The sequence below is a fragment of the Hermetia illucens genome, chromosome 3 (assembly GCF_905115235.1).
Source record: "Hermetia illucens chromosome 3, iHerIll2.2.curated.20191125, whole genome shotgun sequence".
Taxonomy (NCBI): Eukaryota; Metazoa; Arthropoda; class Insecta; order Diptera; family Stratiomyidae; genus Hermetia; species Hermetia illucens.
This window is the reverse complement of record NC_051851.1, coordinates 70,865,794-70,878,284: the sequence shown is the minus strand read 5'-3', so window position 1 is coordinate 70,878,284 and position 12,491 is coordinate 70,865,794. Positions and strand designations below refer to the sequence as shown.

The 12,491-nt window shown below is 39.9% G+C and overlaps 1 protein-coding gene across 1 annotated transcript in view; it reads left to right on the top strand.

The window, feature by feature from the left end:
- The window catches only part of LOC119651431 (calexcitin-2), a 251,515-nt gene that overhangs the window by 181,508 nt on the left and 57,516 nt on the right, over positions 1-12,491 (top strand). The window contains exons 4-6 of the mRNA XM_038055029.1: positions 2,359-2,433; positions 3,404-3,456; positions 3,579-3,698. Coding sequence (XP_037910957.1) covers positions 2,376-2,433; positions 3,404-3,456; positions 3,579-3,698 — 231 coding nt within the window. The 5' untranslated portion in view covers positions 2,359-2,375. The remainder of the gene's footprint in view (positions 1-2,358; positions 2,434-3,403; positions 3,457-3,578; positions 3,699-12,491) is intronic.

Below are 12,491 nucleotides of genomic sequence, written 5' to 3'. Positions count from 1 at the left end.
TCTCGACTGGCTTGTGACACCCGCCAATTTTCGAAGTTTATTATTCACATGGAAAAGGACCCGCTGACTTTACATAATTGAATGTGCTTAATGACGTCACTGCCAGGGAGTGGCTACTATGCTTTCAGGAGCTTTTCGAAAATTTAAATAACTCTGAACTGAGTTTTCTTAGTACAGTGCTAAAGATGTATGTCTATATAGATATCAGAATCTGCTTTTAAGTTAATAACTTTCTGTTGTTCTGTTGATGAGTAAAGAGTCTCTTCTACAACCAGTACATCTGTCTACCCCAGGTGTATATGCTTCTTTTAGCTAAACCAAGAATCAAGTTTCTTGCTTAAATAATTAAGTTTATTCATCTGTGGCGCGTGTTGTTTGTCGATGATGGCCTAGAGTGAATTCACGCTTTTGTTAACGAATTTACTGAGAGATAGTTGGTTTATTTTGTTTGATTTTCCATGCCTTCATCTATTTTATAATATATTCTCTAATGTTGTCGACTTTTCGGCGTGTGCAATATTTCATTCCACTTGTCCAGTGTCCAGTGACAATGCCATCATCAACGGCGCAACAAGCGGTATCCAGTCTACGCCTGCCTTAATAAGAAACTCCAGACATCCCGGTTTTGCGCCGAGGTCCACCAATTCGATATCCCTAAAAGCTCTCTGGCGTCCTGCCCTACGCCATCGCTCCATCTTAGGCAGGGTCTGCCTGGTCTTCTTTTTCTACCATAGATATTGCCCTTATAGACTTTCCGGGTGGGATCATCCTCATCCATACGAATTAAGTGACCCGCCCACCGTAACCTATTGAGCCAGATTTTATCCACAACCGGACGCTCATGGTATCGCTCATAGATTTCGTCATTGTGTAGGCTACGGAATCGTCCATCCCCATGTAGGGGAAAAAAATTCTTCGGAGGATTTTTCTCTCGAACGGGGCCAAGAGTTCGCAATTCTCTTACTAAGAACCCAAGTTTCCGAGGAATACATGGGGACTGGCAAGATCATAGTCTTGTGCAGTAAGAGCTTTGACCCTATGTTGAGACATTTCGAGCGGAACAGTATTTGTAAGCTGAAATAGGCTCTGTTGGCAACCAACAAGGGAGAATGCATTTACTAATATGCAACATTTCTCCTTTTCCTCACGTTTCAGCACCGCTTTACTTCTCCAATACATTCCTTTTACCATAAGTGCTTAAACTCCATTCCGTCATTCATTTAATTACAACATTTGAATATTTTTTTTTGCTTACCACCTTCCCCTAAAACCCATTTCGATTAAAATATTTTAAATTTTAAGGTAGCAATTTCCTAATATTGTGAAATGGTCGTCGACCACTTGCTTTCGCGTTGGCTTGCTCATGCTGCATATTATTCGGTGCATATATATGTAACGTCTATTTCTGGCCGGGGGAAATTGTTTTTCTAATATGAAAAATTCAATGCAATTGTTCTATGATCCCTGCGAAGTTGAATTGCAAGCTCAAAATTGTGGTGAACCAAAGCCAAATTTGCGGAAGATGAAACACCTGAGGATGGTGGCGCAAGTATTGTTTCGATTCTAGACGGATGGAAATGGACTGATCAAGTATTTAATTTTAAAAATTTATTTAATTGTGCCCCAGAACGAGGACGCGTAGTGAATTGCAATTGGATCAAGATGATCTTGTGGTACGTGTACGATTGAATTGATTGGATTGACCAATGATTGGGTAGACTAATCCAATGGAAAATTTTCGATTGAGACTTGTGTGTGGGAATTAGGATATCATCATTATCACTTGTACGCACACCTGAAGTAGGTCCCATTGGTGCATCTGCGCCACATTATTATTTCATTAAATTTTTCAGTGAAAATGCCCCCGCTCCCTATTAAGTTATATTTCAACATTTTTGTTTGCATGCTTTTGATTCAGCCAACATTTCTCTACTGATCTTACATAGTTAGTTCACAAATAACTACCTTTTTAAAAAAAATAGATTCCATAGTCGTAACCAAAAGCTGCATCTACTCCCTTCAGAATGTTAGATTTTGACATGAAACTGAATTTCTTTGATTTCCTGTTGATATCGTCACCTTTTCCGCCTGCCACTCTTAATTTGAATGGAAAAGGACTTGAATGAGAAAGCTTTCACTTTCACTTCCCTCATTTTCGTTCATTTCTCTAAAGATAAAATCTTGGGTCTATTTGAATCGAAATCGCGCACGCATATAAATAAGCATCTCGTTATTATATGAATATATTACAAACCGTTAGAATATATTTCCATTTCTTGATTTATTCCTTTCTTCCATGTGTATTTGCTTCAAATAGGATTTTACTTATTGCTCCTTCCATTTTCTCTTTTCTTCTAGATAAATAATTCAACAAGATGTCAATTTCGGATTTCCGCAAAAAGAAGCTCCTCTACGTCTTCAATGTTTTCTTCGGTAAGTTGATATTTATTGACTCCCGGGCTACCTTCTGTTTAATACGACCGAATCGTAAAATTCCATGAAGGATGCGTAGTGGCACAAAAGGCGAAGTGTGGGGATGTGAACTAAATAATGGCTTTTAAATGCTCTTATAATGTACGATTGCTTCCAGAGTATCTGTAGTAGTAGCTGCAGAAAAATTGGTGATCCCTTCACCGCCTATAAATTTACTGAGATAATGTAAGTTTACTTACATTCAGAAAAACTCGTCATTCTGTTAAGTCAATGGTGGGAAACAAAATACAATTGCTGGCAGATATCCTGTACAAATTTCCCATCGTCAAGGACTAGTTGCTCACATCCGGCTCAACAAGCATCGGCACTTGCCGCAGTTCTTCTTTCCTTTCACGTTCAAAATGATTGAGTACTTTATTCTCGGCAAATGTAAAGCAATTCAATGACGTATTATCTCTTCCTGATGAATTCGCACCACCTGTTGGTTTCCTTCGAGCTTACTTGGTTTTCGCTGGGTGTTTGTGAGTGTGTAGCATTTCAAACTTTTCAACAGCTGAAACTTGGAAAGAATTTGGTACAGTTGATCAACCACGCAAAGGATGTTCACATCCCGCCTAACGTAAAGAGCAAAATCCAGATTTACCCCGAAATTCACATTCGCTATTGTTATCCTCGGGGCCTTTCATGTTTCCATCGATTGACTTACGCAATTGACTATGTATAAGAGGGGATTGTTCCCAGATTTGCATGTTTCCAATCGACCGAGTTTTGGGTGCAAGATAACTGTACCATTCATTTTTTTCTCCAGAAACATGAATATTATAGGCGAAGGAAGGCTGACGTGCTTTCGGGACCTAGAACCCTTTCTCTTGCTTGAATAAATCTCACCCCCAAAGCAAATAGAATTGAAATGAACATTTTCCAACGAAAACTTCAGATATTTGAAGAGACATTTTACTTTGCTTTCCAGATGTCAACCAGAGCGGAGAAATAGACTTAAAGGATTTCGAAATTGCCATTGAGGTTCGTAGCATTCAATTTGTTATGCAACGGAATGCAAAGAAAAACACCAAAATAAATTTGAATACGTTGCCAAGAAAAACATTTTTCCGTGGCCAATTTATTTGAAATTATCTTTTCCCTAGAAAATCTGCTCGTTGCGAGGGTGGCCAGCTGACCATCCGAAGAACAAGGAAACACACGATGTTATGCTTAAGATTTGGGAAGGTTTAAGGCAAAAAGCTGACAAGGATAATGACGGTCAGGTGAGTCAGTTGATTTTAAAACATTTTTCTTCTAAGGATCGATGATAATCTTTCACGAAGGATCTAAGTCGATATTGTGAGGAATATCCTGAGCATTGATTGGTTTGCCTCAAAGCTGCGAATGCTCGATTTCGAAGTGTTGTATAGATTTATCGTGTATACACATCAGTTTTCGTTTTAGTGGATGTATGATTTACAGTAAAACTCGCCAATGTATTCCTTTCGTTTCTATATGATGACTCATTTAGACCTTCTTTTTCAAAATTCAAATAAAAGATATGAAATCGACCTTTTTGCTGAAAAGTTGAAACTAAAGTTTACTAAGATCACAGGCTTCAATTTCAGATAGCAAGCAATCTGTTATTATAGTTCCAGTCTTTCCATGATGATTTTCCATGAAATAGTGAATAAAAGTAGCATGACACTTTGGCACAAGTCACGCGTTATCTACCGAAAATCCCTGCTCCTAAAGAGGAGGAGGAGTCAACCTATACATACCGCGACAAAAATGTTACCCTTCGAGAGCTCCAGTAATAAAATTTCGCTTTATTAACGAGCAGAGGGAACAACCCAGCGTTAAGGGCTACGGAAAAATAATTTGCACAGCACAATAAAGGAGGACTTAGTGTAATATATGCGTCTGTTTCCAACCAAATCAGCTCCTTTGCTAGGCCAAATCACAGTTCCAATACATGCAAATGTCTAACATTTATACGTGATATTCAAAAAGATTTGCATTGGACAACGTTCAGATGGCGACTTTCCAATTAGAGTATTTCCTGCTTGTTTTATAACGCACCTCGGCATATCTATATGCGGTGGCCAATATCCCCTAACGGAGCATAGTGCGCCCACGAGACCTGCGTGCCATCATTACTGATTCGAAGAAATGGACTTTAGCTGTCTACAGGGTTTTGCGAGCTGTGGCAGAGACAGATGTTAACAAAGGCTTGGAACTTTTGAATGTCAGTGGTGGTCACTTTCCATGTTCTACTCCCGTATAAGAGCGCATAACAAAGCCTCAACTTGATGTTGATGTTGAAGTTTTGGATGAGAGGAAGGAGGTATTACTCTGAAAATGGCTGGGCAGTCAGGGTTCTGTAACGACAAGGTCGTTATTCACCATTAGGCTTAGGGACCACCTAAAGTGGATATGACTACTAGCTGTTGGGAGGTTACATATACCCTGCTTCAGTAGTTATTCACACTACTTCCGCGCAACAGCGAGCTTTTATTGTGGTTAAGATTCAGCTAACAGTGGAGTGGAGTTTGGAAGTTGAAGCGAATATGTGGATCGGGAACATCTTCAAAAATAACGGAAAGAGTGTTGGTCGTCGCGGCTAACACCTCCAACAAGCTGTCATTGGCACACGCTAGCTTGACCTGCGTACTCTCTGGTAGTCGCTGAAACAACAAAGACTTCAGGAGCTCAGTTCCTACCTCATCCTCACCCAGCTGCTTCATTTCACGCAGCGGATGGCTGAATGTGAGCTTGCCAAGCCTGAAGTCCGTCAGCAAGGGATTCAGCTTTGGTGTATCACTTACTGACAGGCGCTTGATGACCAGCTCCTTAAGTCGTTTCGTAGGAGCCAACTCTCAGAATATCGACTCAGACGGAGGGACTCCTCATCCAAGCCCATGATATCGTGGTTTTACCTGGTAAATTCTATAGTCACATTCGCCGGTGGGAACTGGGATTCTAATTGAAGGAACCAAGCGTGCTGCGACATTTATGAGTACAGAAGGTCCCTCGGTATCCTTTGACGACACATTACTTTCAACAACAATAACCAAAAACGAACTTGGGCGGTGCACCGTGGTGGGTTTTTCTCTACCAGTAAGTTGAATCGAGTGAAGGCCTCCTCCGCGTAATTTTCTTTAAAATTTATGGATTAAACTTTGTATAGGTTTAGCCAATAAAGTCTAAGGAAAAACGGTTTCCCTTTTCTGTCGGTTTCACCACTATAGAATTTATGTACCACCCTTCCTTTACGTACCTAAATTCTATTAGTTAAATAGAATTTCTTATAATATATATTATGATAAAAAAATATTGTTTTTACAATGACAGGTGGAATGTTCAGTATTGTTTTCTTCGCCCAAACAGTTCAGTTTACCTCAAATATCATTTTGACAATGGCCAGGAAGACAAAAAGGACACTATTTCATTAACTATAGGATTCAACACTTTTCCATATAAGCATATGCTAAGCGCCCTCTTCAGAGTAGTTAATGGAGGAGCCGTAGCTCGGAGCACTAAGGCCGCTTCTAGGCTATTGTACTATCCCGGGAAATCATCTACGGCGGTCGCAGACTTTTCCAAAGAAAGAATGCGCAGACCCTCCGTTGAAGAGAACCTTACCAAGGTATCTTCGGCGAGGCCGGTGAGTTGCATATGACGCCCAGGGCCGTTTCTTCTTTTTGCTCATACCCGCTACATATAGCGGAGACCGCCACTCCAACTTTTTCCATGTTGAAGTTTAAGGAGCAGTGTCCTGTTAAAAGCCTACAAAGGTTTTGATGTCACACCAAAAATGCCGCTCTAGCGACCTGGGCTCTTTCACAAAAATGTTCGCCGCACGGCAGAAGTTCGAATTTCTTCATCCAGTTGGGTGATAAATCCACCCCAACTAGCTTGATATGTTGTAGTTGTTTGATACTGACAATACTGCCCGACTGCCGGAACAGATTCTAATAATGCGACCCCTCCATTTTTATCGCAAACAATCTTCTACTACCAATGAAATTTCATATATCTCCACAACTGACCAAAGACTCGTGGCCATTTATCAATCATTCTTCTTCGCTTTTAGTGATTTCAATAAGGTATGTTTTTTTGAAAGAGGAGTCTGCAAAATATATGATCGGCAGGCATCTTAGCCACCCTCGCCTAGGGATTTCCAGATGGACACATAATCATATGATTGGCCGACTCTCCACGCTTTCCGTTTCTCCTACAATTGGATGCTGGGTAGATATAGAGTGGCTTCGAGTGCCGCGATCGGTATGGTACTCATTGCTCCATTAATAGTTAGCCAATAAAGCCCCTGAATCGACGCCAGCACCTTCCTGTTTTTAGCAAAGTTCAGTCTCAGAAAGACGATGCAAGCATACATCAAAATGGATATTATTATCTATATATGAATCAAATGAGTCCATTTTGGTGTCGCCAGGTCCTACCTATCGGGTTCCTATGACCCCAGAGCAATCTGTGGCAATTCTAGTACTGTTCCTGTGTATGGTGCTTGAACGATAGTTTGAAGCTGAAATATACTCCTAAATATTTAAGTGTTTGCATAGCTGCCTACCTGAAGTTCCGGGACAACATCATTAGTCCAGCTTTCCCAGCGTTCAACGAGAGGCACCAACTTTGGATTACATACAGAATTGCATTCAAGTAGTCTAATCTCGTATTGTGCCCGCAAATTATTACGGTTAGGTTGTCCACAAATGCTTGTGCGAAGACCTTCATGTCCTTCAGGAGCCATAGCAAGGTATCCACTACTAGGGGCCCTAACAGAAAAAAGATAACCTCTCTCTGTGGATAACCCTCAAGACAGCCTCCTTCAATAGACTTCTGTCCGAACAGTACGTGCATCTTTCTCCACTCTAGCACCTGAAGGATCCAACTGATTACCAGTGGATCAATTTCATAATCTCATACTGCGCCACAAATCGCCACGAATAATGGATAATTAAAGGCACCTTCGATGTTCATGGATGCGCCTAAAGCGTATAATTTATCTATACGCCTCCCCAATCGATCAACCTCAACACCTGTATTATTTGCTCGACCTCCAAGTCCATATACAGTACATCTCTTTGAGAAATGATTTGCGGGATGTTGGGAACGAAATTTGCCGGGGTATAGTTCAATAGAGGTTGGATATTGTCTTATACTTGTAGATAGCCTAAAATTGATAGACCAGTAGCTTACTCCAAACTACAATTTTTATTTTTTACTTACATTGAATACAAAACAAAAATTTAAATGGAAGTTCTAATGTCTTTCGTTTTTAATTAGAGTCCGCTCATTTTTAAGATTTTGTATAAAACACTATCTATTTATCTGTCTGTTACACGCACTTTTCTCCAAAACGGCTGCACTGATCCCAATGAAATTTGGTGGACATATGAGAACTATTATGAAATCCCCATGCATAGAGTGAGTGACATAAATTTACGTGAAGTTTACGAATAGAGTCATGTGGAGTATCAAATAAAAAGTTTCGATTAGTACTTCCCGAAACACATATTAGTTTTGACGAATTCAATTGTATAATGTGCAAGTGGGGATTCAAAATGTGCACACTTAAAGTAAGATAGCACTTACTTTCGGAAATCACCAATCCTGAAAATCGGAACAAAATGAGGACGATGCGCTTGTATGAAGTCTAGACCTCAAATTAAGTCCCATTGCAACATCTGCTTACATAAACTTACTAATACAGCTTTTTGAAATTTACTGAAAAACCCCCCTAATGTTCGTCCAGCAGTTGCAGCAGCATAGTATCGCGCAACTTACTGCTTCAAGTATCAAAGTTATAACAAATAAGATGCTGACGACATAATTAACAAAAATAATTGACATTCGAGGGAAATATTAAAATTGTCTTTATGAAGAATCTATTTCTCCCCATCCCTTTAATTTTGTATCTATTGTAGGTAAACTTCTTCACATTTGCTAATAATGTTGGACTCCTAGTGTGAAGCGTATGAGATTGAATTTTATCATGCAAAATACAACATCAACTTCTGGCTACGTTCTTTGACAAAGATCCGCTTCTGGTTCGAGGGTTCCTTGATAAAATTGGATTCTTCGCAAAATCTCTATGATGTTGGTTTTGCCGACCTTCCTTAAACATTTTTGAACCTTTTTGCAGTAATTCCAGGTACCGGCTGCATAATACTTTAGAGCTTGGTTGAGTAGCACGCTTTCCATTCCTCTTTGTTTTGTCAAATCCGAGTTCCACTATGGTGTTTTACCCTTATTTCGCATCTTAAATGCATAGCTCTCTTTGAAAGCTTCACTCATCCTACTTGTTTCTCGATTTCAGCAATGGATTGGATGCGCCTCTCAGAGATCGTAACTCGGGCACTCAGTTCTATTTTGTACCGCCAAATCTGGCTTACGTGGATATCGAAACTGAGTGACTTCCACTCTCCGACAAGAGTTGTAATGTCCGGTAATGTTACCGTGATGTCGATGACTTCCTGCCAGGTCACATTACCCAAATTCATACTAGGTACCCCAGTAGTGTTGATCCTCTCGCATTAATATTGGTACTTCACATCAACTACCTGCAATTACGCCCATGCTTTTACTTTTGGCATATTAGATAGCCCTGATGAATGTTCCACTGAAAACTTGGTCTAGGTCAAAGGGAAATAAACAGAGATGTCAAGGATCTCCACACATACAACATATAGATTGTTAACCAAGATAGTTTGCAGGCCTTTTGAAACCACCACACCGGGGCGGGGTCTGTCACGTCCATTGGCATACAACGATGCTGATTCGGAAGCTTAAGCCCCTCAAAAAGTATAATTTCTATTTGCATATTGCCGTAATCAGCTAGTTTAACAAAAAAAGTTCAAGATGAAATCGTGAAGTGTTGCTGCTTTGTAGTTCACTTATACCCTATGTCTGGATGGCTTAATGGTTAGAGAACTAGGCCGATAGTGGTCCTAATCTCACTGGTAGAGGGAAGCTGCTGTTGGCACGGGATATCAAACATTAGTCGACTCAGTCTTGATTATGTATCTAAATAAAATCAAATCAAGGTATTCTCAGGCGACCGAAAGAAAGAAGTACTCCAACATAGAGATCTAATTTGAGCGTTGTTTATGTCCATTATCATTATTGTTTTCTATACAAGTCCAAGTAAAATGCTTGTAAGCCCTTGCCCAATGCGGTATAGGGGAATATATTAGGTTGTTGCAAATGAAATGTCGGATTTTTCAATGAAGTGAAGTTAGTTATGATTTTAATGTTTAAAACTGCCGCAAGGTGACTCTGGTGGTATGGGATAATTGAGTATAAATAGTCGTTCGTTCGATCAAGGAGTCATTTCAGTTTCAATCGTCATTGAAGTTCCAAGTAAAACTCAAAGAAAAAAGCATGGAAGGGAGTCAAAAACGTCTACTTTTTCTATATGAATTTAAACTTGGTCACAACGCAGCGGAGGCAACCAGAAACATTTGCAGAGCATTTGGAGCTGACGCAGCAAACGAACGAACGACACAGCGGTGGTTCGAAAAATTCCGATCAGGCGACATGACCCTCCAAAGTGAACCTCGTGGACACCCAGGACCATCGATCGACAACGACGAGTTGCGTTTGATAGTGGAATCTGATCCCCGATCATCGATTCGTGACATTGCAGAGAAAATAGGCGTACACTATTCGACAGTATCTCGGCACTTACAACAGCTTGGAAAGGTGAAGAAGCTTGATAAGTGGGTTCCGCATGAACTCAACGAGCAAAACATGGCGCTGCGAATGTAAATATCCAGTTCTCTACTCAACCGCAACAGGAACAATCCCTTTTTGCGCAGAATAGTGACATGCGATGAAAAGTGGATATTGTACGACAACCGTCGCAGATCAGCGCAATGGCTAGATGCCGATCAGCCTCCACAACACATGCCAAAACCGAGCCTTCACCCGAAGAAGGTAATGGTAACTGTTTGGTGGTCTGCATCTGGAATTATTCATTATTCGTTTTTGGAGCGTGGTGAAACAATTAATGCAGAAAAATATTGTGCCCAACTTGATGAAATGCACGAGAAATTACGTGTTCAGCGGCCTAGATTAGTCAACAGAGATGGAGTGATACTGCTCCATGATAACGCCCGACCTCATGTTTCCAGAATGACGGTCCAAAAATTAAATGAATTACGATATGAGACTCTTCCTCATCCACCATATTCACCCGACCTCTCGCCAACCGACTACCACTTTTTTAAGCATTTGGATCACTTTTTGGCGGGGAAACAATTCAGCAATGAAGTAGCTGTCAAAAGTGCCTTTGAAGAATTTCTTAGCTCTAGAAACCCAGACTTTTACGAAACTGGAATAAATGCCCTTGTATCTCGTTGGGAGAAGTGCATTGAAGCTGCTGGTTCTTATCTTGACTAATAAAATTAATTTTCATAAAAGTTATAGTTTTTTGAAATTTTACTCAAATATCCGACATTTCATTTGCAACAACCTAATATTTTTTCCAGTCTTTAGTATCTGCTGCTTCCATACCATAAAACTTTCACACTCACCAATATCAAGACTTCAACTTTTTTTGTGCGACTCTTGTGTCAAATGTTAAGAACTTATCCTATTCAACGGAACTATGTTTGATCCGAGAATATAATACTCGGGATCTAACAGTGTAACCTTCATATGAAGAGTATGAAGTCAGCCATCAGATCACTCACGTTCAATCGGCCCGAAAAAAACATCTTCAATGAAAATCTGCAGTTCATTCTCCTTCTTTTTAACATTTAAAAGAGCAAGAGTGACATTTTGATATGCAATTGTAGAGGGTCTATCCCAAAAGGGTTAGGTTTTTAGGGTGGTGAAGAGATTCTTCCATCTCGTTTCACAATCTCGACAAATATAACGACATGCGAAAGGAAAATCGATGTAATTTTCTAAAAGTAGATCATTTACTTTATTTTGTGCTCCTATATGTGCATATAGCAAAGATTCCAAAAGCATTTGTTACCCCATTGGAAATATATCTGGTGCATTCAAACTACAGCTGAGAGTTTCAAAGCTTTTTCACTCATCACAATAGTATCTGATAGAAAATAACATTCTAAGGGAAAGTGCAAATATGGTTTCTTGACCGCACGTACCCATGTAGCATCAAGAAAACTTTCCCTTATTTCGAATAACGGTGAGAGGAGTGCTTTCTCGTAGCCACTTAAGGACACACAACGCCAGACGTGCACTTCTAAATATCTTTATTCCATCGAGAGCTGGTCAAATACAATACTTGTATCTCCTTACGATTTAAGCATTACTTCTACGGAAAGTTGTTAAGTTCAGATGGTGCCATTTTCTTGTATTTGATAGCTTATCTTCTAGCCATTGAGTTAAAAAAATTTGATAATATGATGAAAAAGTCATACAAAAAGGACGAAATTACCCACAACGGAGTAAGCCAAGGACATATCACAACAAATGTATACGAAAAAGCTGCTACGTCGTTTCCAAGGAAATCGATGAAAAGGAATACAAATGCCTCAAATGGTTCAGAATAAGCCTGTTCCCATCGAATGAATGGGGCAATTAAACAGAAGAAGGTTTAGAGATTAAGGTTAATCGAGGACGTCAGGATTAGGCAATCAACATTATGTGAGCGCGGTTGAGAGCAGGAACTGTACGCTGTGCAGTTTTTCCAACTGATCCCATGAGAGATGCTATTTGTATAAGTCAACGATAGATAGCACAGTTAATTTGTAAGGCATTATTCTCAAGCAAGTGCGAAAACGTATGTGACGATGTCATGTTAACGCAAGGATGTGAGCAGATCGGATTTGTAAACATGTTATTTTGTTCAGAACCAGGAAGGATTCCAAACAGTTGAGAAGAAATAAAGATTTCAAGTCCTTGCAGGATTATTGATTTAAGACTCAAAGGAGTACTTACAGCTTCAATCTTGTTTATCGGTTACAGCGGAACCTTGCGCTCTGTTTATTTGGTGGTATCTTATGATTTGAAATTGCTTAACACATATATGTATTTGTCTACTTATCACCAATCTACATGCGTCAGGAGAAAGTGTACCT